The sequence below is a fragment of the Pteropus vampyrus genome, unplaced genomic scaffold, assembly GCF_000151845.1.
Source record: "Pteropus vampyrus isolate Shadow unplaced genomic scaffold, Pvam_2.0 Scaffold4, whole genome shotgun sequence".
In the NCBI taxonomy this organism is placed as follows: domain Eukaryota; kingdom Metazoa; phylum Chordata; class Mammalia; order Chiroptera; family Pteropodidae; genus Pteropus; species Pteropus vampyrus.
Window position 1 is genome coordinate 20,184,606 of NW_011888785.1, and position 24,972 is coordinate 20,209,577.

Consider the following 24,972-nt stretch of genomic DNA (forward strand, 5'->3'; position numbering starts at 1 on the left):
ATAGTGTCTTCAACAAATGGAGTTGGGAAAACTGGGCAGCCACATGCAAAAAGATGAAACTGGACCTTTATCTTATACCATACATAAAAATAAACTCAAAATGTATTAAACACCTGAATGTAAGACTGGATACAGTAAAACTCCTAGAATAAAAACAGGGGGTAAGCTCCTTGACATCAGTCTTGGCAATGATTTTTTTGGCTTGACACCAAAAGGAAATGAAACAAAAGCAAAAATAAACAAGAGAGACTATATCGAACTAAAATGTTTCTGCACAGCAAAGAAAACCATCAACAAAATGAAAAAGCAACCTACAAAATGGGAGATAATATTTGCAAGCTCTCTATTTGATAAGGGGTTAATATAAAAAATATAAAAAATACTTATACAACTCAACAGCAAAAAAACCCAAACAATCCAATTAAAAAATGAGCAGAGTAACTGCCTAGACACTTTTCCAAAGAAGATATTCAAATGGCCAACAGGTACATGAAAAGGTGCTCAACATCACTAATCATCAGGGAAATGCAAATCTAAATAACAATGAGATATCACCTCACACCTTTTAGAATGGCTAGGATCAAAAATAAGAGATAACAAGTGTTAGTATGTGGAAAAAAGCATGTACACAGTGTTGGTTGGAATGTAAACTGGTGCAACAAGTATGGAAAAATAGTATGATGGTTCCTTCAAAAATTAAAAATAGAGCTACTACATCGTCCAGCAACCCCACTTCTGGGTACATATCCAAAGGAAAGTAAAACAGGAATTCGAAAAGATATCTGCATTCCCATGTTCACTGCAGCATTATCCACAATAGCCAAGTTATAGAAACATCCTAAGTGTCTGTCAACAGATGAATGGATAAAGAAGATGTAGTATTATAGACACAATGAAATATTATTCAGCCATGAGAAAGAAGGAAATCCTATCTTTTGTGATAATATAGGTGGACCTCAGAGACATTATGCTAAATAAAGTCAGAGAAAGATGAATACTGTATGATATCATTTATATGTGGAATCTAAAAAAGCCAAACTCATAGCAACAGGGAGTAGAATGGTGGTTACCAGGGGCTGAGGGAGGGGGAAACAGGGAGATGTTGGACACGGTGTACAAACTTCCAGTTCCGAGATGAATAAGTCCTGAAGGTCTAACATACAGCATGATGATTATAGGCAACAATACTGTATTATATACTTGAAAGTTGCTAAGAGAGTAGTTCTTAAATGTTCTCATCACAAAAAAAGGTACTTAAGTGACAGGATGTGGGTGTTAGTGAATGCCATGGTGTTATCACTTTGTAATATATAAATGTATCAAATCAGCACATTGTACACCTTAAACCTACACAATATTATAGTGGGTTATATATCAATAAAGCTGAAAGAAACAGTTAAAAAATAGAGAAAAATATTAACAGCCAGTCTTAGAACATCAAATCTTACTTGGTTCAGTGGCTAAGTTTGCGTATGAACATAATTTTGTATTTGAGATATTATTTTGTGAATCAAATATATGGTCAACTCTGTGCCAGTAAAATTGTTTACAGTTTTTTGATGGAATTAAATCTTTGATTATTTTAAAATGTTATTTAGTACTGTAACTTCTGGGGACTCTGCCACCTTATCAAATTCTAATTTGTCTTAGACAGTAAAATGAATACTTTCACTATCATAATTTTAGAACAAATCAGACACAAATGGAGTGTGTACATTACCCCAGGTACAATGCTAGGGGTTTAGATAAATGTGTGAAGGATGACTATATAATTTTTTCTGGTGGTGTCACATACAGTGACTAAAGATACTGTGGACATTTGTTAAATGTAAGAGGGAGGTGAGACTAGTGACCAGTCATTGCATTCTTTAGCCATTCTCCTCAATGACTACTTCCCAGGGTATAGCATCAGCATTCTTAATCTCTGCTTCATTAGATGAAAATCTAATCTTTTAAAATTCTTTAGAGAAAAGTCTTCTATTTCAATACATGATTGCCATTCTGGTCAGGAATTTTTTTCTGAATCCATTGAAAATACTCCCTTTCTAGTGTCCTGTTGAGGATGAGTAGTAGCACAAAGGCATGTGGAAGTGAAAAAACATGTGTCTCCAGTGCAACAGAGATTAGAAACCTTTAGAAGACTTAGGTTATTGTGGGATAATACTGGGTGTGCTAAAGGTCAGGATTGTAGGCTAAACTTAATTTTAAACTATATATTAGTTATAGTTTTAAAAAATGCTCAGAATATTTTCTTCAACCTCTAGACAACTATGTAAGTGATGTTTCTGTAAATATACCACAGTGTCCAAAAAGTCTGGAAATATCTAGGAAATAGTATATTTATCATATTTTTTTTCTGATAAGCAAGGTGGTCGAATCCATTTCTTTCATTCTTCATTGGGGGTGATTATTTTTTTCTGCTTGTTAGGGTAGCTCTTCAAATGAATTGAGATAAATTAAGGGTTATGAAATAATAATGAGTCATAATAATAACTATAGGATAATAATAACAAGAAGCAGCAGCAGCAGCAGCAGCAGCAGGAAGCTCAGGCCAAAGTGGAAAATTACGTTTTCTGGAGACTCCTGTTCTCTATCGTGTGACCTTAAAATAAGAATAATTTCTCAAGCTTCTAAGGCACTAAAGCACAGATGCATGGTGCATAAACAAATAAGTAACCACATTAGTGGTGTCCTTTGGGGGTTTAAATCTTATTCTTGTGACCCAGGAAGCTGACCAGAGAGAAAAGGGAAGAAAGAAGTACAGGATATTTATCTTTACGTGTTGGAAATGCTTTTGATCAGCAGAGCTGGAACAAGTTTCTGTGCTTTTGTGGGAACTACAAATGTTCCAGGGGAGGAAGAAAGATCAAGAGCAGTTTGCTCTTTCAGGGACTTCAAAGCCCATTCATCTGAAGATCTGGCCATTACCATTTTGGCTTCCTTGCTGTGCCTTGGATGGCCCTTAACTTTTCAAGAGGAGAGCCTTGCTGGGTTGGGGCCAGCTCAAACATATTCCTTGGAGTGCAGTGTCCCAGAAAATCTGCCCTTCTTGGCCTGTGCTCTGTGATTACAGTGCCATACCAGGAGTGATCCTTGTACCTACTGGATGAGTTAGATGCAGAGATGAGTAGGGCAGGAAGGCTGAATTACCCATTTGCTGCCTCTGCTCCCTTCCAGGTGTGAAAAATTATAAACATAAGAACAAGGCTGGACCATCTCTACCAGGCTCTAGGTCTTCTCTGATCTCAGTAGTCTTTCTTTTTGCTGGTACCAAGAGATGAGTGTGCAAAAGAAAAAAGAAAACAACCAACAAAACAAACAAAAAACTGTCAGAGCTGTGTGTTCCATTATCCAATCCCATTATGACCACCAGTCCAGCAGTAACAGGAAGTTGTCCTTTTTACTTGAAAGTCAAGCCCACAGAGTAAGATTCGTTCAGTGAGCTTAGATATTTTTCTAGGCATAAGATATACAAAAAATTTTCTAATCCAAAACAAAAACTAAAACCAAAATAGGACACAAAATAGAATGTAAGACCCTAATATTGCAGCTTCCAATAATCCTGCTTCTATATGTTGAGGTTATTCTCGTGCCTAGAGGCTGATATAAGGTTTACAAAGTAGGGACTGCATCTGTCTTGTTTATTATTGGGTCCCCAGGTCCTCGCTTAAAGTCTAAAAATAACTGTGAAATGAATGATTAAATCAGGACCCTGATGGTTTGTTCTGTCACTTATTATGTGATCTTGAGTGAATTTTCTCTTGTTAAGTTCTCAATTTCTCCATTCTCAAATGTTTTAGTCCATCTCTGCAAACCACACAGAGGAATGTTATTCCCAAGATAAGGCCTACTCTACATTGGATGTGTCTTGGAACACTTCTGGCAGTACGTCCAGTAAGTATAAACTCTTTCTTTTGTATTGGGTGTACTCTGGCTACCACATCACTCTGACAGTTGAGTATGCTTTTATGTGCTTCAGTAAGTAAAGATATTATTATCTGACATCCTGAATTTCCACTTCTAACTAGTGAAGAGTAAGGGCAAGTTCATTTTTGAGGAAGGCCTTTTGTAACTGTGATATTATTCTATTCCACTTTCTGAAACTGATTTCAGAATAAAAAGTGAGAGATTATATTGTTTTGTGAACACACAAAATGAGAGTGATATTGCATTTCTTTAAATGTTTAATAGCCCTTTCTGTTTCCTCTGCTTTTAACTGTTGAGCAGTTTAAGCTTTCCTTTTATATGATGAGCACATGGAATTTTATTCAAAGCAATTTTGAAAAGTCACATGACGCCAAACATAATTCTTATTTAAGTATTTATTTTAGAATTCTAGATGACATGGCTGTTTTAGACAGAAAAATGTTATTGGTAAAAAATGCTTTGAAACTTAAAAAAAATATATATCCTAAGATTTAGATTCGGAGGCTTGACTTTAAAAGTATGGATATTTTATGAACCACCTTAGCTCCAAATAATCGAAAAAGAAGATCCCAGGGCCTTAAAGGGATCATAAATAAAAAGGAGCACAAACAGAAACATATTTTGAACTTATTGATCAATCATCTTTCATTCCTTTAATAAATGTCCCATTAATATCTAGTGTGAAACTGTGTTAGGTATTTGAGATCAAAGTCCTCAACTTCCCAGGATCCTTGTATATATATATAAAAGCAGCATTGGCTCCAGTGACCTGGATTTCAGACTTGGCTTCTGCCATCAGCCAGATGATGACCTTAGACAAATCACTTTCAGTTTTAAGGCTTCATCTATAAAACAGTGATGAATAAGAGATCCAGCACTAATGCTATTTGGTTATAAATTTATCTCAAATACAATGATAGAACATAACTAAAGGACGGTTTTTAGATTAAAAAAAAAAGGAAGCCATTCCAGAAGTCATACACTTTTCTTTCTTGAAATTAATTTGTTAATGAACAAAACAAATACATTAAAATTTCACAAAAATAATCATAAATCTATGTATTGTTTTTCTCATCCTTTCAGTAAACACTTATATAATGCCCACTCTGTACCAGACACTACGTTAGGTATTTGAGATCAGAGATGAAATGTATGTTCTCTGCCTTGAAAAAGCTCATGATCTAGTAATGGAGATAGAGAAGGAAATACAAGTTTGGTTGTTAAGTGTATCCATAATCAACAAATATTTACTGAGCGCCTATTATGCTTGGACTACATCAGTGAACAAAACTGATAATGATCTGTTTTCATGGAGTTTATATTTTAAGTGTGAGGATCAAAGAATAAACATGAAAATAATAAATGATGTGGTATGAGAGAAGGTAAAAAAAATCACAGTGTAAGAAAGTAGACCAGGGTCTATGGCCATGCCACCCTGAATACATCTGATCTTGTCTGATCTTGGAAGCTAAGCAGGGTCAGGCCTGGTTACTACTTAGATGGGAGACCACCTAGGAATACCAGGTGCTGTAGTTGTAAAAAAAAAATAAAAAGTAGACCAGGTTAAATAAAAATGGGGGCATCTGTGGTGGGAGTTGGAACAGTACATTGCAATTTTAAGGATTGCCAGGTGGGCCTCGTTGAGAAGCTAACATTTAAGTAAAGGCTTGAAGGAAGTAAAGCAATTAATTAACCACCGGGGACTTTTGGGGACAGGACATTACAAGCAGAGAGAACTGGCAGTGAAAAATCCTTAACTTTGGAAATAAGGGTGGATGGAGTGAAATGAGAAAAAGAGAGAGTAAAAGGTGATGATGAGATAGCAACAAGGGATAGGGAGGAGGCAGATCAGGTAGGGCCTTGTAGGACATTGTATTTTAATGTACAAATTTAGCTAATTTAGCATCCTGGTATCTTCTCATAGTAATTCATTTTCTGTCCAATTCTCACTGCTAATCATATTTACCTTGTGGCTGGTCTAAATTCCCTCTCTTTTCTGTAGACTAAATCTATTTTTTACCCTTTACTCTCTTCAGAAATGGAGAGCAACTGGTAATGTCAGACAAATTGAGAAAGCTAAAATACCACTTTATGGTCAGGTCTGCATAGCCAAACCAAATTATAGAACCAAATTATAGAAACAAATTATAGAAGATAATATTGAACAAGGCAGACAAAAAGAAAATACTTTTGTTTTTTTACCCAAATAATGGCCTTATTTACCTTTTTTTTTTTTTTTGTCATTTAAGACTCAAATAGTCAAGAAAGTGAATATAATATTTTGGTTACATAAAACATCCTCACATCATACGGGTACCAGAAGGAAAAGAGGGAGAGCAAGGACTTGAAAATCCATTTGAAGAAATAATGACAGAAAACTTCCCTAACCTGATGAAGGAAATACAACCCCAGGAAGTATTCAGAGAGTTCCAAACAAGATGAACCCGAAGAGGCCCACACCAAGACACATCATAATTAAAATGCCAAAGGTTAAATACAAAGAGAGAATTTTAAAAGCAGCAAAAGAAAAACAATTAGTTACCTACAAGGGAGCTCCCATAAGACTCTCAGTCTATTTCTCAACAGAAGCTCTGCAGGCCAGAGGGCTTGGCACAAAATATTCGAAGTAATGAAAACCCAGGATCTACCACCAAGATTACTTTGCCCATAATACTATTATTTAGAATCAAAGGACAGATAAAGAGCTTCCCAAATAGAAAAAGATAAAGGGGTTCATTACCACCAAACCAGCATTACAGGAAATGTTGGAGAGACTTCTTTAAGAAGAAGAAAAAGATATGTATCAAAGATATAAATAAAGAATGGCAATAACTATATATCTATCAACAAGTACTTCAAATGAAAAAGAGCTAAATGCTCCTATCAAAAGTCACAGGGAGGCTGAATGAATAAGAAAACAAGACCCTTTTACAGGCTGTCTACAAGAGACTCCAGATTAAAAGACACACACAGATGGAAAGTAAAGGGATGGAAAAAGTTATTTCATGATGGGCCTAGAGGGTATTGTGCCGAGTGGAGTAAGTCAGATAGAGAAGTACAAATGCCATATGATTTCACATATACGTGGATTCTAAACAAAATAAACAAATGAAAAAATCAGAAACAAACTCGTAGATACAGAGAACATTTTGAGAGTTACCAGATGGGAAGGGGGTTGTGGGGAATGGTGAAAAAGGGGGAAGGGATTAAGGAGGACAAATTGGTAGTTACAAAATAGTCATAGAGATATAATGTACAGCATAAGGAATATAGTGAATAATATTGTAATAACTATAAAAAAAGAAAAAAACAAATAAAACAAAAACAAAAACAAACAAAAACACCTTTCAAGGGCTCCCTGAAATCTAAGAGTTCCCTTTCTATAAACCATTGATGAATAGATATATTTGCATGCTAGGGAATAAGGAATGAACTAGAATCACAAAGTAAATTAATATATGTGGTGAATAAAAATAAGTGATTACCCTAAGGTAGTCTGAAAGGAGAGAAGGATGTTTATCTTATTCATCTTTAAGAATTAAGTGCATTATAGATACAATTTATAGATACCTAAGAGTTCATTTGTATTTAGGGTAAAGAAATATATATATTTTTTTACTGAATCTACGGTCCATTCTTATTTACTGAGGATATCAATGGGAACTGATCTGTGATTTTGAGGTAAATGCTGATTTGCTATTATTTTTACATGTTTTGCTTACTTCTATATGGAGTACACCTGTGGGAATACAGGGCACAGAAAAAGTTTAATCTTTACCACTTATTCTAATGTTAAGAGAATGTATCTATCAGATGGATAGGAGGGAATGACACTGATTTCTACTACATTTGGCTTCCTCAGGGTGGAATGAAGAAAAGATATGCAAAAATGCAGGCTGGTCATTTTTGTTCTTATTTTCATGGCTGGTTTAGGGATTAGAATTCTAAAATAGGAAACAATGGTCATGGGCCCTCTCTCAGTATTACCAATGCTTTTTCAGGCCATTTGACTTCTGAATGATGATCTTTAAGGGAGAACTGAGAACTACCACTTGCTCCAATGATAGTATGATCTGAGCCAACAAGCCTTCATGTCTTGAATGATAAATTAATTGAAACATACCAAGCAGACTAGAGTGATGCTGTAGTGCTGTGAGAGATTATAACAATTTAGGTAAATGAAAGCATTTTATCATTACAATATTTTTGACATTTTGTGCCCACTAATACTACTTACTATTTAATGATTTGGAATTAAGCTAAAGTCTCTAGAACCAGTGTATTAATGCAATGATATCACTTGTACCTTACCGGAGCATGCAAACCTAAAGATTTTATGCTTCTCATATGTTAGTAATACATTAAAATGCAATGTTATATTTAGAAATATTAAAACAACATTTAGAAGTAAATAGAGAGGCAGCAAAAGCCACTTTGAAGACACTTTTACATTTTCACTAGTGTATCTCAATGACTTCTATCAGTCTTCCATTTGCTTATACTCAGACTCCCAGAAAAAGTTTCATTTCATAATGCAATTTAAGAAAGTCTGCAACTCTCAATGCTGACATGGAAATGTTTCTATATGGCAAAAGAAATAAACTCAGATGCCCAGAAGTCACCATGGTCTGAGTAGCTTTCCATTTCTACCCCTAATTAGACGTTGGGAAAAGAGTGACTTTTTTTCTTTCACTCACTGTGAAAGTTATGAGATTCTTTGCTCAAATCACCCACAAAGAAAGCTTGGAAGTTCACGTTCCTTACAGAGTTGCCAGGTCTGTGAAAGAAGATTAAATGCCCTTATCATGAGTGTCATATCATACAGCTAACAAGACAGGGAGCAAATGTTGCATAGCCCACATCTGGCAGCTACCATGATCAGCACAGCCTATGGAGCCTTTCAACTTCATGTAGTATGCCAGCCAAGATATTCACTCAAAAATAAGTAAGAACATCAAAGAGCCATCATATGGCATCTTAGAATATTTGTTTAATAGTTTGAACCCCTTTTTTGAGTCTCCAAAATAATGATTTCTGGGTCGAGGCAGAAGGTATCTGATTTCTCTTTGATATCACCTGTTTGTACCTTAGAAGATTAAAGGCTCACTGCTTACCTGTGAAGTTGATTTTCAGCAAGTAATCCTTGTACAACTTCTTCCCGTCCAGGATCTTCATAGCATCACAAAGCTTGGTGGTGTTGGGACAGAGAGTCCGCTGCATTTTGTGCAGGGCATGGGCCATGGCATACACCGCGTTCACCACAAACATGATCTTGGATTCTTGCTCGTAGTTGCTGCTGTCAATGGCCAGGTGCTTGTCGCAGGCGCGCCGGTGGTTCCGCTTGTTCTGGAGGCTGCACTGGAACTTCTGTTCCCAAAAGTCTCGGAACCAGGGGTTGCGGTGGTTGTTGTAGGGGTTGAGGCTCTGGAAGTAGCGGTCGAACTGGCGGACTGGCTGCGAGGCTAGCTCCAGTGTGATGGCACCATAGGCCACGTGCTCGCTGCCCTTGATGATGCTCTCCTGTGCGCCCCAACCATCGCTGGCCACCCAGGTGAAGGAGGCGTTGGCGCGGCTGGCTGCGGCAATGAGCTCGCGCGAGTCGTCACCACGCATGAAGAGGACTACGACGCGCGCGTTGGGCTTCTGCAGCAGCTCTCGGATCACACTGTCGTAGGACTTGCGGATGTTGGAGCGACCCACCTTCTCCGCGGTGGCGATGCAGATGTTGCGCACACGGGCTTCCTGCTCGAAGGCCTCGATCCCTGTCTCCCCGTAGTCGCCCTCAGAGGCCACAGTGGACACATAGGTCCAGTTGAAGAAACGCAAGATCTCAGCCATGGCTTTGGCTTGGTAGAAGTCAGGGGGCACGGTCCTGGCAAAATAATCATAGCGTGACTTGTCGCTGAGTTTGGCGCTGGTGGACGCGTAGCTTATCTGAGGGATCTGGAAGAGCCGAAGTAGGTTTGCCACCTAGGGGAGGGTGAAAGGGAAAAAACCCAGAAGTAAATAATCGGACATGAAAAATGAATAATACCAGCCTTTTACCCAGCTTTCTTTTCACTTCTAGATTGCTAAACTTTTCTTGATGCTTTGTCAGACACATCCCTGGGTACTGTATTTTGAATATTAGGCAGCAGGTTTCAAGTAGGTAGTTTATGCTTTGGGAAAGGACATAGTAGAGAAATAAGAAGGGCACCCTTCTCTCTCCTAGACTTTGTGCTAGACCCCGGACTAGGATCAATCCTGTTCAGGTGTCCTCAGTGTGGTGATCTGAAGTGTGTAGGGTCCTTCTTATAACTCAAACGATGAACTACAGTGAATTGGCCAAATTCAGTTTTTAGACAACTTGGCTGCAGTTGTATAGAAGAGCCTGGATGTTGTCTAATTCTCACTTCCTCCTCTTTTGCTAAAAACGTCAGTCTCTGAAAGAGTTTAATTTGGGAGCCGTATGCCACATGGACAGTCCAAATTAGACATTTATTATCTGGGGTAAATAAAAAAAAAATCAATTTTATTTGGTCCACCCAAGATTTTAGGCATATATTTTTCTAAACTTCAGAAAAGCTAGAACAATGTTTTCTTTTCCTTTAAAAAAAATTTCTACTTGGGCTATGTGAAAAGAAAGCATACAAATGCTATTCTTATGGTATTTTAGATTAAACAGCAAATGAGAAAGTATTGAGGACTTTGCCAAGAAAGAACAATCTATTTCAAAGTATTTAAAACTTATTCCGAATAAAGAATTTAAATTTCTTATAATTTACATATCAATCATATTTCACTATTTTTCTTTATTAAAGATTAAAAAAGGAAAGTGACACTAGCTTATCAAGGAATTTTTTATGCATAGAATATTTACATAAATGTATGTTTTAAATATCTACACTGATTATATGTATATCTAATTTTTCCTGGCTATCCCACATGTTCTGAACTTGTCTATCTGTGTACTGACTTTAGTTGAGTTACATAATATGCTAAGTGGACTTTAATCAGAAACAACATTCAATACTCCGATATACTCTGAGTACCTTGAAATTTTCCTTCTGGAAATTGTGCTTTCAGGTTTATGTTTGACGTGTAGGAAGCACAGCTTGAAATAGGCAGCTGTTAGCAAAGAGCACAAGTAACATAAAAGAACTGACATCTGAGCCCTGATTAATCATCATTTCAACTGGCAAAGGAAACCAACAGCCAAGTTCATACACAGCCACACAGCATGTTCTTAGAGATCTGGCCTGCTATAAAACCAACACTTGATATAGCCTGGAGCTATCAAAAATATTTTCTATATTTTTATCAAGTCCTGGTACTTCTCACTCAACTACAAATAGAACAGCTAGAAAATCTGGCACTTAGCATGCAATATAATGCAAATTTAGGACCCAAATCTTTCTTGCATTTTACATTTGATAAAGACTTTTTGTATTTTAGGAGGTGAGTTAATTCAGGGGTTGAGTGGATGGGTAGGTGAGTGGGGGATGAAGGCTATTATACCATTTATTTCTTCTTTTCTTGAGACCAGGAGACTCTGGGCAAAATGGCCTATACTGATTCATTTGAACATAGGAACATTTCTCATTTACTCAGCCTGAATGAGATGATACTGAGCCAGTATTGTCAATACTTCTATACTGAGTACCTGGCTTCCTTTGGGTTTATGTACTGCTGTGGCAGACTGGACCTTGTTTGTGCATAAGCTTTGCCTGATTATGAAGTTTCTGGGAACACTGGCGAGGCCATCTCTTCTTGATGCTACAGTGTTCTCATCTTTAAGTTATATTCATCAGAAACTAAACTCCTCAGGGAGGCAGAGAATGAGAGGACCTGAAAGATGCCCAGAGACATCATTTTCACAAGGCACCACAGTGAAAGAATCCTAAATGCTGAACTTCTTTCAAGAGGTATGAGTAATGAGAAAGTACTAAAGAAAATAGTTCTTCTCTTTTGACTGATAGGATCCTGTGGCTTCATGTCTACCTCTCCAGGATGTCTGAGAACGATTTACAAATTTATGAACAAGACAGGCTGTACAAGAGAATAAACTAGGTGCAGAAAAATGGCAATGTGGCAATGATTGTCTACACTGGGAAGGGGCACAATAAGTTGTAGCATTTTTGGGAAGGTGGTGGGTTAGAATAAAACTGCACTATTGCCATCATTTTAAGAATAGCACTCTCTCTCTCTTTCTGTCTGTCTCTCTCTGTGTTTAATGAGACTACAACCTACTTTAGAAAAAAGAGGTGTATTTGGTGAGCTGAAACATGAGAATGGAACACTAATAGGGAAGTAAGTATGATCTCAATTGTATCACCTGTATTGAGTAATAGAACAAAGTGTTGAATTAATTGTATCATGGTGAGCTGTTCCTTTTCAAATTAGTTTCCTTAGATTATAGGAGTAAAAATGCTTAATATAAAAAGTAATCACCACAGAAATCAGCAGATTATAAATCTCCCTTTCTTTTCCTTATGTACTTGAATATGTTTTTTAGAGAAGAATAAAGTTCATAGTTTGGTTTATGCATTTAAAAAATGTATTTATTCTGTTTTAAAACTCATTATCACTGCACTGGGTGTGTGTGTGTGTATATATATATATTCTCCTTTGATATTCACAACAACCTTTTATGAAAGATATTATTACCTCTATTTTAGAGGTACAAAAACTGAGTTCTGCTAAGTGAAGAAACTTGTTAATAATCATATAATTAGAAAGTAAGAGCAGAATCAAGATTTTCACTTTAAGTACCATGGCTGTTCTCTCATAATTTCCTGTCTATCCTCTCCTGTGTGACTGTGAATCTGAAGTTTGAAGCATAGAAATGCACTCAGAAAGGAAAAATAAAAGAGAGAAACCAAGCAATGTTGTGGTAAACATCAGGGATTGTCTAATTGCTATTAATAGGAACATTCTTTTTAACATCAAACTTAAAATTAGGGTTAGGGGATATCCAGATAGTTATCAGCTGGATGTTTCCTGTCTCATTTGTCTGAAAACTGGGCATCTGAAACATTCTTGACTTGCTTTACTGGCCATATGGTTTCTCTGAGAAAGCATGAAGAATAAAGGGAACTCCTACACTGGACATCATTTTTGAAATATGAACAATTTTAGGATGGGGAAGTAATGTGAAATTTTGGAAGACAGTTACCCAATTAGGTTATTAGTAGGAGTAAAGGAAGAAAATCAGGATCTAGTTATATATACTTTAGGAAAAAAATGTTTTCAAGGTAGAGATATTCTTCTCATAGATAGAGACTATAAAAAAGTATATAGTTTAAGAGAGATAGAAAGACTTAAAAAACAATTCGGATAATACAGAGCTCAGCCAGACAGAACAGACAAGATCTCCAAAAAACCCACTGGCTTGCTAGGATGCATTGGGGGATTTGAGTGTTAAAAGAACCAGTGACAAAGGTTGGGTACTATTGGTATGTTGGGTCCTTGGGCATCCCCATGGCAACATAAAAGATGGGCATGAACCTGTGAGAATTAGGACTATTAAGGTACAGAATGTGAAAAGTGGATTTTGATGTTGTTGTTATTGTTTTGTGTGTAAATTATGTTTCAGGAGATGCGGTGGGAAGAGAGAACCACTGGATGGGAAAGTCCGTTCCAGAAGAGTAAAAGAAAGACACTGCCCAGTCTCTCTTGCTTCCTCATTCTCCCCAATGAGACTATTTCCTAACTTGGAAATGGTGATACAGTAATATGAAAAAGTTATTCCACATCAAAGTAGGAGAGAAGAATGAAAGAAAAACTCATAATCATAGTAATTGAGTTTACCTCTGTTCTGAGTTCTGGAAGAAGTCGCAGATTAAATGATGTAATTACCATCAATAATCTTTGAGAAACCAATAATGGGAGTACTGTCAGAGGGTGCAAAGGGAAGAGTAAGAGCAAATTCAGGAACTCTAAATCAAGAATAAATATGAATAAATAAGCATGATATATTTTGGTAACCTTCTAGAAAACCTTCTGTTTTTTAATAGGGAGCATGTAGGCACTTAGAAATGAACAAGGCAATTACTGGGAATCAGCACGGATTCATTAAGAATCAATGCCACTACAATCTTTTCAACATTAGCTGAACCATTTAGGGAAGAGTTGTAGTTATGGAGGATCATGACTTCGATGTATAATTGATGACATTACTTGGACTCTTGTGGAAAAGGAAAAATGGTAGGAATTGGATGACAAAGTTAAAAATACTAAAAGAGAACAACTTGGAAGAAAGTCTGTATGACATGGTCAAGTAAGATTAAATTTTTATCAATGACTTTGGAAAATAAATATCAATAAGCTACAAGATCATTATGTTCCAGAGCTGAAAGGAGCCATGAAGATAATATAAGCCTTTTGCTTTATAAGTTATAAAACTGAAGCTTATGAATAAGTGGTAAAGCAAAATTTAAAGTCTAGTCTCTTGATTTTTCCAAAGGATGAGTCTCCCTTTTTGACAATAGGGTGATATTACAGAGGGAGAGATGTACATTTCTGGATTAAGTTAAAGTTACTCAACTGAAGAAAGAATACGAGGGTACAGATACAAAGTTGAATGTTGCAGAACTCCCCCAGAAATCCAAGGGTGGCAAAAATCAAAGAGGGATTATTAAGTGGTTTGCTCTCTTTAGATTCCAATTTAGATCCAGCTGTTCTAGATGTATTATCTCCTTAGTCCTCATTACAATCTTATGAAGTAGATATACTATTATTCCATTTTAGATTGAAGAACCAAGATACAGAGCATCTAGGGATCTTACTGACGAGCCCATAGGTGAGAAAGACAGGATTTGATCCCAGGCATTTGACACTATGCTCAACTTCCCACACTGATTGAATCCATTCTGCAATCCAAGCTCTTAATTTCTGCTTTATGAGATTCTTTCACTACAATGTAGCAATGATATATTTCAAGTTATAACATGTTTGTCTTCTTTTATTTATGAAGGCATGAACTTGATTTGAGAACTAAAGCAATCATTCCTTGTTATTAAAAGTATACATTTTCTTTGTCAGTCTATACTTTGTGGTGGCTCCATAAATATTTGTTTACTGACTATCTACTGAGATAACAAGAGTTGTTTAAGAATTCAGAGGAAATTTCAACTGGGAGGTTGAAAGCTTTAAGTTATAAATATCATGACAGGTTTATGATTTATGTGAGAAACACATGACCTTATGGCAGAACTTGTTATTTCCTAGGGCCTGAGAGGCTGGATGCAGGTTTAGCAGAAGCTCTTTCCACATGTAACATGTACTAGGGTTTTATAGTCAATGTTCGGACACATTGGGGTATCCATTTTCTGGGTGGTTTGAATTTACCCAGGATTAGGTATTGAAATATTTTCAATGTAAGCTATCAAGTCACAAATGTCTTAACTTTTTTTCTTTTTGGCTCAAGGAGAAATGCTTAGGTATTTACATTAGTCCTGTGGACATGCTTTCCATTCAGGATGTCAACGATTGCTCATTGCAAACATGAACTTTGTGTCTTCTGTGGTGACATAATGCCAAATATTCCTTTTAACAAAAGACAAACAGGAGTACGTAAATTTAGAGTCTAGTAGAAATAAGCTTCCCACTAAAGTAATTGTCCATCATGAGGATTATATTCAGATTTTTCCTTGTTATTGACTTCTGAGGCTGTGCTAATACTTAAAGTGAAACAACAGTCACTGTTTTTTTTTTTGTTTTTTTGTTTTTTTTTTTGTGGACCTATGCTTAGCTACAAAAATTCCAGATGGCAAAGAGGCATCAAATGCTTACTTTCCAAGAAAACTGCTACCTGCAGAGCTGAAATGTGTCCATTTGAAAAAAAAAAAAAACCCATTGCTCCTGTCCTGAGAATCAGGAGACTCAATGATGGGTTTGCCTTTATAGTCTGTGCTATTCCTATATCTCTTTGGGGCTGGTTTCTACAAAAGCCTATATCTTCAGTTGTTTTATCACATGCAATACTGAATGCTTTGTTTCATTCTTTTAATTGAATGCTTATATATAAGCCTGGAAGAGAACCACTGAGTGCTGCATTTTGAACAATCTGCTACTTCAGAACCCAGGTTATTACATAAAGCAAGTTCTAAAAGTTGTGATGATAAGAGCCTACAGTGACCCTCCTGTTCAGACTGATGAAGTTGCTCTATTAGCTGTACAACATTCCAGATTGGCTTAGATTTTAAATGGGAACTGAAGGTGGTATGTAGTTGAGAAACTGCCTGAGGAATTCAAGCTGTTCACATCACATGAGTTATCTGCCCATAAAGGATGCCAATCCTATTGTTATTGTGGAAAGGATTAGTCACCTTTTTTTTTTTTTGACTACACTACTTGCAGCACATCTGGGAATGTTTTGCATAAAAGAAGTTGACTGAAGCCCACCTTTGAAGGCCAGAGATTAATCCGGACTTAGGAAATCATAATAGAGTGTAGTAAATGTCAGTTTTCTCAGAATAATCTGCAAAAGTCACTAATTCTTACACATCAAGGGCCCCCAAAACACTCTGCTCAAAGATTTATATTGCCATTCCAATTCAATAGCATGACTCAATCCCTATGATTTTGTATGGACATTCCGGATAGAGGATCCCTTAATCATGGAAGCAACTTTCAAAATGAGCTCAAAGTAACCCCTGATTTCTATTCCAACCTTTTCAGAAATCATTGCAGTCAACACCTGTGCTTTGGAACTCAGATAGTCAGACATTTTCATTTTTTTTATGTGTGACTAGGGACTTATTAATAGGTAGATTATCCATTTTGTCATTCTCAGCTCATCACTGAGGCTGAAATGATATATAGATCACACGGGATTCATTGAATTATATTTTTTCAGGAGACTGGCATCATAGGACACAGGTTTCTCATCATGACAGTGCCACTTCACATTTGACAAGTGTTTGTGTTGCTCCCTTACTAACAAGGCACTATCTCAGGAATAACTTTATTTCTATCCACACTTAGTGGGAACTTACAGAAGGAACAAGAAGGTTATTTTACCCACTAAATTAGTCTATATCTGCTCCTTGCTCCTTTTTTATCCTGAGAATTATCTTTAGGAGAAATCATGGAACTGAATTGGTTTGGATTCCAGTCACTAACAATGAGATCAAAAGGTTAATGTCATATGTGGCCCAGAGTGCATTAGTGTTTGCCAGCAACACTGGCAAAAGCATAACTCCCGGGGTGACTTGACACCAACAGACCTGATAGAAACACATCCTTTAGTGCCTTAGATATTGACTTTTGACAATGCCTCTTGAGAGCCACAAGGTGAATTAATCCATATTTTTCTGTGGCCCTCGAAGTCACTTTTATAACAATAATATTACAAATATAGCTTTGTCAATAAAAAAAAGGCATTCCTGTCCTTGCTGGCTGTTATCAAAAAGCTGTTGGGTATGCTTAGGAAAATCTGAGGGCTCTAGGCTAATTAAAAAAAAAAAATTATTATTTACTTTTAAGGTTCTGTGGCAACAATTAGAGCAGAGGAATATATACCATATGTATTATTTGTAGCAAATAGAACTGTGTTATTCATGTTTTCTTGTTAACTGTTCATTGATTCAACAGACTGTTAGGTACAAAAGCAAATAGTGGTTCAGTGCACAGGATTGGAATCAAATAGGCCAACATCGAAATCCAGCCTTTTTTCTCACTAGCTGTGTGAATTTAGGGAAGTTATTTTAATTTTTGAAACTTCTATTTCTTCATCTGTAAAAAGAGAATGGTAGTAGTCTCTGGCTTATGAAGTTATGTAGGGATTAAATGATAAAACATGTGAAGCACTTAACTCACTGGCTGGCATATAGTCAATGCTCAAAAAGTGATAAAGTGACAGAGATGATACATAATGTTTAATTTAATCCAGCCATGCATTCAGTACACTTTAATGGATGCCAATTATACAAGGTACTCTTCTAAAAGTTGGTTTTTTCTAAGACCAGTAATGGACCTCTACTACCTTCCGGGAAGTTATAGTCTGGAAAGAGACAAATATAATGAGGATAAATTTGAGATATATGTATACACACTTATACAAAAACACAGATGAAGGAGTAACTACGTTCAGGTGAGTCATGGCAGGCTCCCCTGCAGAGGCAACATTCAGGCTTGTTCTTGAAGAGTAAGTGAAAGTTTGCCAGGCAGAGAATGGGGAAAGAAAGTTTTTAGACAGAAGGACACAGAGATGGGAAAATACACATTAATTTTAATAGTATCAGATAGTTCAGTATTATCTGGGTATCCAGTGCCTTGTAGGGATTTGTAAGGTAAGAAAGAATAGAGGGACTGTGGCAAGACTGCTAAGTATTTCATATGCTACACTAGAGATTTTGAATTTTATTCCTTAAGAGACAAAATGACATTAAATTTTTTAAATTAAAGGACGTGGCCAAAGTTATGTTTTAAAAAGACTATAGTGGATGACATCCGACTTGAAAAGAAAGAGTCAGGGAAGGGTAGTCAGATGTACAAAATACTCATTCTGACTTAGCCTGTGAGTTCTTTCAGGCCAGGGACCATGTAATCCCAAGAATAGTGAATAAGTTAATAATAGAAAGGTCAAGACTGGAGGTTTAAAGAAAAAATTTGAGTCCACTTAAAACCATTTATTTGATTGGTAGTAATTACTCAAGTAATGTGTCTTAATTTGTTCTGTTTGTGTCATTACAGTTCACCTTGTATCCTTGGAAGGAAGCAGGTCATAAATAATGTTGGTCATCAGAGACTGTAGAAAGGCTAAAAAGCTTTTAAACTCCTGAAAGAATCTCAGAAAAAAACAACGTAAAGACTTTCTTTAACATAGAAATAAAAACAGAATTTGTTAAATAGCCATTGATAACAGTTGAAATTCAGTGGATGGCATCAACCTGCTGATATTACTTAAAAATACTGTGTAAAACCTGGGTGATCTGTTCTTAATGCACGTATGTAGTTTTTCTTTCAATGGAAAGTTACCTTTTTATAGAAAAATTCTGAACAAATTGTAGTTTCTGTGTTCAATCACATCTGTTTTCCACTTTGGGGGAGCTTAATTGCCTGATTTGCATTTTATGAGGCTGCATTGTGAACCCAAATTGGAGGCCCAGTGCCTAGGAGGGATCAACTAGTCCCTGGGATGCACACCCTGCACACTTAACCCTACTAAGTGATGGCGTATGTCTCCATATGCTTTGTCATTCTGACCACTTGGCAAGGAAATTTGGAATATAATTTTTGAAGGTGTTACTTCTATTGTATTTTCCCCTATGGCATGAATCAGGGCTTTGTCACTGTTAACAGAGGGATTTCCAAAATCTACCAGGTGGTGATGTTAAAAATAGCGCCACCACAATTTAGTGCTCAAAGTCCCACTGACATACTGCCTGGAGCATCAACAATTACTTAGAGTTTAACTGCAGGTGTTTTGGGAACACTATCTTAAATTTCTGAAGTCTACTAATTAGAAAATTACTCTGGAAGTTTTCAACTGCATTTTTCATAGACTAGTTGAAGCACTTCTACTATATTAAATCAATGGACTTTAGTATCAACTGCTAAGTGTTGGCTGTTTCCACATTGAAATATTGAGCTTTGTACATATCAATCCATTAAAAATATACATTTTTAATGGTAATTTGGGAAGAGAACTTTGTGATGTTAAAGTGAAATCATGTTAGGTTAAACTAAAAGTGTCTGGAGCCCTATTTCAAATAGCTTGCTGATTAATCTATAATCATAATATAAAACGCTTGCTGATATCTCAGGAATGTCTCTATACCTTGCTTTTTATCCTGTCACAGACATGCGACCACAATAGAAGCTGGTTCTCAGCCCTGAGCCATTCTACTGCCCTGTGGACAGTGGTCCTTATGGTAACCTCTTATTTTCCACAAGGCTGGTTTCCAAATAAACCCATGATGGAAAGGGAATTAATTAAATAATAAATTAACTCCAAAGCAAAGGGGAAAATGGTGCACCTTAGATAAGTACCTCTGGTGAGAAAGTTCTATAATGAAACGGTATTAACAAAAGCATTTTTAAGTTGCTGTTGCTAGTACCCCTCTCCCTGTGATGAAGTCCTTGAACAGCATTGCCCTTTGGAGGAGGGGAAGCAGGTGCATGGAGGGAGGTTGTAAACAAAGAGATTCTGTCTGCGATAACTTTGGAGTCAGGTTTTTCTGAAGCTTAGATTATGTGAGAAGGTGAACAGGACAGCAGTGTGGGAGGCCAGCTATCTTGATTCTAATGTTTATTCTACTACTTATAAAGTGGTAGAAACTTGGGTATTTAACCTTTATGAGCCACAATTCCTCTTGGAACTGTTCCTTTTGGACTGGATATGTTAAAAGTTAAAAAAAAATTAAGGCTAATAGAGAATATTTATTGAAATCTAAAGTGTTGAATGCTCACTATGGTGAAACACTAACATTGCTTTTCTTGTATTTTCTCATTTAATTCTCAAAATCACCCAGTAAGAGGGGTACTACTAATATTTCTATCTTAGATATAAGAAAAGAGGCAATGCAAGGTAAATAAATTTGTCTATCTGCACCCACAGTTTTAATCACTGAACTGAAAATTTTTATAAAAGGCACACTAAAAATGTATAGTTGTAACATACCTGTGCTATGATTGTTGTATTTGCAATATTAAACTCACTAAATGCGACTATCATTTTTACTTTTTGGGTGATAGAGACATTAAAGATAGATTAGCAAATGGATTTCGAATGCTGTCACTCTGCTTTTCTGAAGGACAGGATGATGTTTCCTTCTTTGCATTAGCTACAAGCACAGTATCTGGCATCATCGGCACTCTGCATCTTCTTTATTTGGAGAGACTGCACAGAGCTAGATGGTACTGGGTGCCCGGCTGTATTAAGTCTTGGGTGATTGTCTCTGGATAGTCAGTCTAAGGGCAAATAGAATGGAAGTCTTAGAGCTGCTCTCAAATCAAGGCATCTTTTGTGACACACATGTAGGCAGTGGAGGTGGGGAAGATGGGGATACTTTTGTCCCGCAAGCTCACTTTATTACATCATCTGTCTTTTTCATCAAACCTAATTTTCTGTTGTTGGAAAATGCTGATTTTCATTTATGAACATCCAGACTGATCTATACAATAGGTAGGTCATGGTTGTGATCTTTAATTCAAGATTTGTTTAGGGCTTTCCAGCCTTCTGGATATGTCGTAAGTTATCATACTTTAATTCTTTCAATTCATTCAAAAAGCATTTATTCTCAACCTGGAAAACGTGTCCTCAATACAAAGACAAAAGATGTGGTTCTTAAACTCAAGGAGATTAGAGTTTGGTGGGAAAATAGATATGCAAATGAACAATTATATTTAATAAGATAGTATTAGAGATGTGTGTTTATGTAGTAGGAACTTGAGAAAGATTTCTCAAAAGGGCTAGGGTTTGAACTGAGAACTGGAGAGAAGGGTTTGGCAAGGCCTACAGCTACAGGATTACATTCCAGGTGGAAGAAACACTATGTTTTCTTTTTTATGAAAAAAATATGCAGATACTATCCAGTAGGCTATGAGAAAGCAACTTTCGAAGAACACTTCAAAGATGTTTTCTGTTTACACAGATCTAAAAGTCTTTTTCCTGTGCAACTCCATTCCTTTCTGCTCATTCTGTTACTCTCTCTGGTCTACTAGTACTTGTGTTATCAATCGATACTTGGGTCCTACACCTTTATGCATGGATTTGATATTTCCAAATTTGCTTATACATAATATATCTATCATTTAAAAATTTTATTTTACATTCTCTCTGCTCCATATTACTCAGACTCTAAAAATAATGTTCTTGCTGTAGTACCTAAAATATATATGCTTAATAAATGCTTGTTTTCTGATGACAAGTGATTCGATGAGTGCCCCACTTGTAATATATCGGTGATTGAAATGTTTGAGTCACCAAGTTCACAAAAGTACTGCCATATCAAGTGAAATAATAATTGACTTAAAAGTGATTCTGATGGAAAAGAAGCTATTATTTATTTTCCTTCATGTTTTAGATAATTCCTTTGTAATCATTCACATCCTAATAGAGTATTTTGCTTAAGCAAAATATAATTGTAAAATTAATAAATGCCCTTCAATACCATAAACAGATGGTTTCTGACTTATGATGGCTTGACTTACGATTTTTTTTACTTTATGATGGTTTAAAAGTGATATACATTCACTGTAATGTACTTTGAATTTTGACCTTTTCCAGGGCCAACCATATATAATCCAATACTCTCTTGTGATGCTGGACAGTGGCAACAAGATAATTTTGCCCAGCTGTAGGTTAAGGTTTATGTTCTGAACATGTTTAAGGTTAGCTAGGCTAAGCTATAATGTTCAGTTGGTTAGTTGTATTAAATGCATTTTTGACTTACGATATTTTTAACTTATAATGGGTATATTGAGACATTACCCCACTGTAAGTTGAGGTATATCAAATGCTAATATCTAGTTCAAATGCTAACATGTTACTTCTCAATAATAGGCCAGCTTTTGCTTGAATAATTCTAGTGACAGAGGACTCACTTCCTCACATACTCCTCCTTCCAGATTATTTCATTTTTAACAACTCTTCCTATGTTGGTCTTAACTATGCCTTACTCTAAATCAGTTTGTCGGTGGAAAAATGAAGATAGTTTTGTAATTGAGCAATGTTTGAAAATATTTGGAGATGTTACAACTTGAGGTGCTGCTGATACCTAGTCTAGTGCGTAGAGGTCAGTGATGATGCTAAACACCCCACAATGCATAGGGCAGCTCCGCACAACAAGGAATTGTCTGATAGTGCCAAGGATGAGAAACTCTGCTCTAGATTTAATATTTGTTCACACAAAAAATGTTGATTTTCACATTCAGCAGTCTATCCAACACTTGGTCACAGCTAACTATCTGAAAGCTTTTGTACCTCCAAGTCTTTCAGCTCAGCAATTCATGTGTGACTCTTCCCAAAAGCATTAGAATTTAAAGGGGAAATGAGTAATTGAAGGAAGGCAAAGCTTAATATAAATTGACCAGTGATGGTCTACTTTTACACTGGAGGAGGAATAGTAGTGTCATGTTTTTATGTGTTGTCCTCCTTACCCCATCTAGATAAAATCTGTGAAACTTACTGCAAGGAATTTAGTTTAAGGAGTTATTCTTCTCAGAGACATTATGTGAGCAATGCATGGTGTGCCCAAAGTCATGTCATGATGAACAGTCTTATAATGACCATCTCCTAGAGTTAGAGAGTTCTTGGGATGTGGACATTGCTAAAAATTCTATGAAAGGGTCTGGTTACACCAGGGATGAGAAGAAGTAGTAAGATTCTTTCAGGACTCTCATCTGCCCTTTCTGTAAGCTCAGCTTTTAGATGTCATCTAACTCAAAGGTACAGAGAAAGTGCCTCCTGAAGCAATCCCACTGATAAAGCAATCTTGGCCCAAGAGGGAAGATTATAGTCTAAAATAGACCCCATCCGTGGCTGAGGTCACTTTGACACTCAGGAACACAACAATAACTAGGTCAATTTATATCTGTCATGTTCCAGCTAGTATTTCTTCCAACTAGATAGGAAAGACTGACAAAATGATACATGCTCTGAAAAGAGTAACATTTTTGCAAAGTTTCAAGGGACTTTGAGACTGACAATTTAGGAGCTCTAACTACAGTCTATTTGAAAAAGCACAAACAAACATTGCTTCAAAATAAGTATCACATAGACAATTGCTTAGCTAAAAGTAACCGGCCTGCTCGCTTCTTGAATAAATACTATTTTCTCTGAAGTGAGTGCATTGCGGGCTTATAGAGAAGAGCAGAACAGGCTTAAAAATGCTTTGAAAAGAAACCTATTCATTAGAGGGGTCAGATAGACTCTACGTATATTTCCTAATAAAGAAAGATTTTGATGTTAGCTTTCATTGATTACCAAATTAAGAGATCAATATTGTTCCTTTATAAAAGGGACTACCAGAGAGTGGTTTGTCTTACTTAATAAGAGCGTTGGAAAAATAATTATCCAGGTCTTCATCAGTGGTGATACAGCTTAACCCAGCATCATTAAGAATTTCTCCTTTCATGCTATTTTCGCTATCTGCAAACAATTCCTGTTATATTAACACACTGGGCTATATCTCTTTTGATGACTCCCAGGAGAATTCTTCTCCTTTAGTGGTAAAGTAATGAAAGAAGAGGAAGCTAGAAAGAAAGTGCCCCCTGAAGCAATCCCATTGAGAAAGCAATCCCGGTCCAAGTGGGGAGATTATAGTCTAAAACTGACCGAACCATAAAAGAGAAGATGCACAAATATTATTCTCTATAATTTTCTCTCTCAACAGGCAATTTTGTGACTGAAAACTCTGTGACCTGGTTTGGGACTGGATACTAAATTAGATAATAGGAATTTAAAAAACTGTATGGTGGATTTGTACTAATACATTTCTTCTACAGTTTTACCCTCTTTTTCCTCCCTGTTCAGTTTAAGCAATGATACTTTCCAGGAACTATTCAGGAAGTCAAAAGTAGTTTAAAATGAATCGCGGTTTTGACTGCTGTGCATAGATCTTGGGGCTACCAGCTACACGCTGTCACCATGGTCACCAGGCACCAGGGTGTATGATCAGAATTGATCTAGAGCAAAAGTAGGTGAGTGTGAGAATCATCTTGAAAAATATGCTCTGCTAAAATGTTTTCCTAATTAGTTTACAAGAGTGCCTTAAATTCATCATTAGAAATTTATTGCTTTGGATTGACTATTTTTTGGAATTCTTATGAAAATATGACTATGTTCCAAAAGGATAGCACATTTAAATTCTTAGCTGTATGAGTTCCCTAAGGCTTCTTTTCATTCCGGACGCCTACCTGAAAGCAAGGCTTTGTGGGAAAACATTCCTTAGAAGACTGCCTAAAGGTCATTGTATAGTCAAATTGCTCTACCTCCCAGCTTACCGTGGCTGGGACATGTGTATGGCCTAATCAGAGCCTGATTAGTCAGGACAACTGCAGGCCATGGTGGAGGGTGTGAAGCCCACTTTTCCTCTTCCTCTCTAGGGCACCACTTTA

General features: G+C 36.5%; 1 protein-coding gene and 1 pseudogene across 3 annotated transcripts in view; one reads left to right on the plus strand and one right to left on the minus strand.

The window, feature by feature from the left end:
* The window catches only part of GRM3 (glutamate metabotropic receptor 3), a 210,744-nt gene that overhangs the window by 65,998 nt on the left and 119,774 nt on the right, over positions 1 to 24,972 (minus strand). For 2 of the 3 annotated variants that reach the window (XM_011364344.1, XM_011364352.2), the window contains one exon: positions 9,042 to 9,897. The exons of the other annotated variant lie outside the window; for it this stretch is intronic. In XM_011364344.1, the coding sequence (XP_011362646.1) occupies positions 9,042 to 9,897 (856 nt within the window). The remainder of the gene's footprint in view (positions 1 to 9,041; positions 9,898 to 24,972) is intronic. 3 annotated transcript variants of the gene reach the window in all.
* On the plus strand, positions 5,345 to 5,463 carry LOC111742940 (annotated as a pseudogene).